The sequence below is a fragment of the Myotis daubentonii genome, chromosome 9, assembly GCF_963259705.1.
Source record: "Myotis daubentonii chromosome 9, mMyoDau2.1, whole genome shotgun sequence".
Classification (NCBI taxonomy): Eukaryota; Metazoa; Chordata; class Mammalia; order Chiroptera; family Vespertilionidae; genus Myotis; species Myotis daubentonii.
This window is the reverse complement of record NC_081848.1, coordinates 67,814,426-67,815,997: the sequence shown is the minus strand read 5'-3', so window position 1 is coordinate 67,815,997 and position 1,572 is coordinate 67,814,426. Positions and strand designations below refer to the sequence as shown.

Sequence of the window (1,572 nt, the reverse complement as noted above, 5' to 3'; positions counted from 1 at the left end):
AGATCTGAACAAAAATAAACTGATCAATATACACATGGTATATCATAGAATTGTACACTCAAAACATATAATTCAATTAACCAATGTCACTCCAATATAGTTAATAAAAATAAGTTTTAAAAATAATTCAAAAGCAATGAAGAACAATAAAAAAAAACTAATTTTACATGAAACATTTAACAATATGACACTGAAAAGAGAAAAGTGTGTTGTCTATTAATCTCTTTTCATTTTCCTCACTAATTGATGAAGGCAACAAAATCAATGGCTCCCGGGAATCGCTCGCAGGTGACTGAATTCATTCTCATGGGCATCTCACAAGATCCGGAGCTGCAGATTCCACTCTTCTCTGTTTTCCTGGTCATCTATGGGCTGACCTTGGCTGGGAACCTGAGCGTTATCACTCTCACCAGTGTTGACTCTCAACTTCAGACCCCCATGTACTTTTTCCTCCGGCACTTGGCTATCGTCAATCTTGGCAACTCTACTGTCATTGCCCCTAAAATGCTGGTTAATTTCTTGGTTTCAAAGAAAAGTATATCCTACTATGGATGTGCAGTGCAAATGGGTGGATTCATAAGTTTTACTGCTACTGAGATTTTAATGCTGGCCGCAATGGCCTATGACCGCTACGTGGCTATTTGTAGTCCCCTGCTCTACATGGTGATCGTGTCTCCACAGATCTGCCGTTTGCTGGTGTCCCTTGCGTACTTCTTCAGTCTGACCACAGCACTGACCGTCTCTTCCTGTGTGTTCTCTCTGTCCTACTGCTCTTCCAATGTAATCAACCATTTTTACTGTGACAATATCCCTTTGTTAGAATTGTCTTGTTCTGATACCTATATTCCAGAAACAGCTGTGTTTACCTTTTCAGGAATTAATTTGATTTTCTCTATGATTGCTGTTTTAATATCCTACTTTAACATCATCCTTGCCATCTTGAGGATACGTTCCTCAGAGGGGCGACAAAAAGCCTTCTCCACTTGTGCTTCTCACATGATGGTTGTCACTGTCTTCTATGGGACCCTTCTCTTCATGTATTTGCAACCAAGGACCAACCACTCATTAGATACTGATAAAATGGCCTCAGTCTTCTACACCCTCATGATACCAATGCTGAACCCCCTTATTTACAGCCTAAGGAACAAGGATGTGAAGGAGGCACTGAAGAGATTCTGGGATAACCCATGTCAGTCATTCAAACTAGTGTAAATTTAAAATAACAACTATCTTCATTTATGGGTTTTCTTTTGCTTCTGAAAAAAAAAAAGAAGCAATAGTTTAAAATTCTATTGATTTCAATGGGAGAAATCTTAATCCTTTTTACCCAACCTCAAATACCCAATTGTCCCTTTAGAAAAATGCATTAATTGACCAAAGAAAACGCCAGTTACATAAGTAATAACAATAATATTAAGATAAACACATTTTAAAACAAAGTCAAAGTTATTAAAGGGTTTTTATAGTTTCAAAATAAGGATGATAAAATCTAATGGCTGGTGGTGAAGGCATGCATGATTCATTTCTTGCAAAGTGGTTGAGTGAGATCATCTTCCTTGCCAAGATACTTTT

At 37.6% G+C, this 1,572-nt stretch overlaps 1 protein-coding gene across 1 annotated transcript; it reads left to right on the top strand.

The window, feature by feature from the left end:
- The first annotated feature begins 264 nt into the window (after positions 1–264).
- On the top strand, positions 265–1,212 carry LOC132242281 (olfactory receptor 8J2-like). Its single transcript, XM_059711183.1, has one exon. It carries the CDS (start codon positions 265–267, stop codon positions 1,210–1,212), a length of 948 nt encoding a protein of 315 aa, XP_059567166.1.
- The last annotated feature ends 360 nt before the right edge of the window (positions 1,213–1,572 follow it).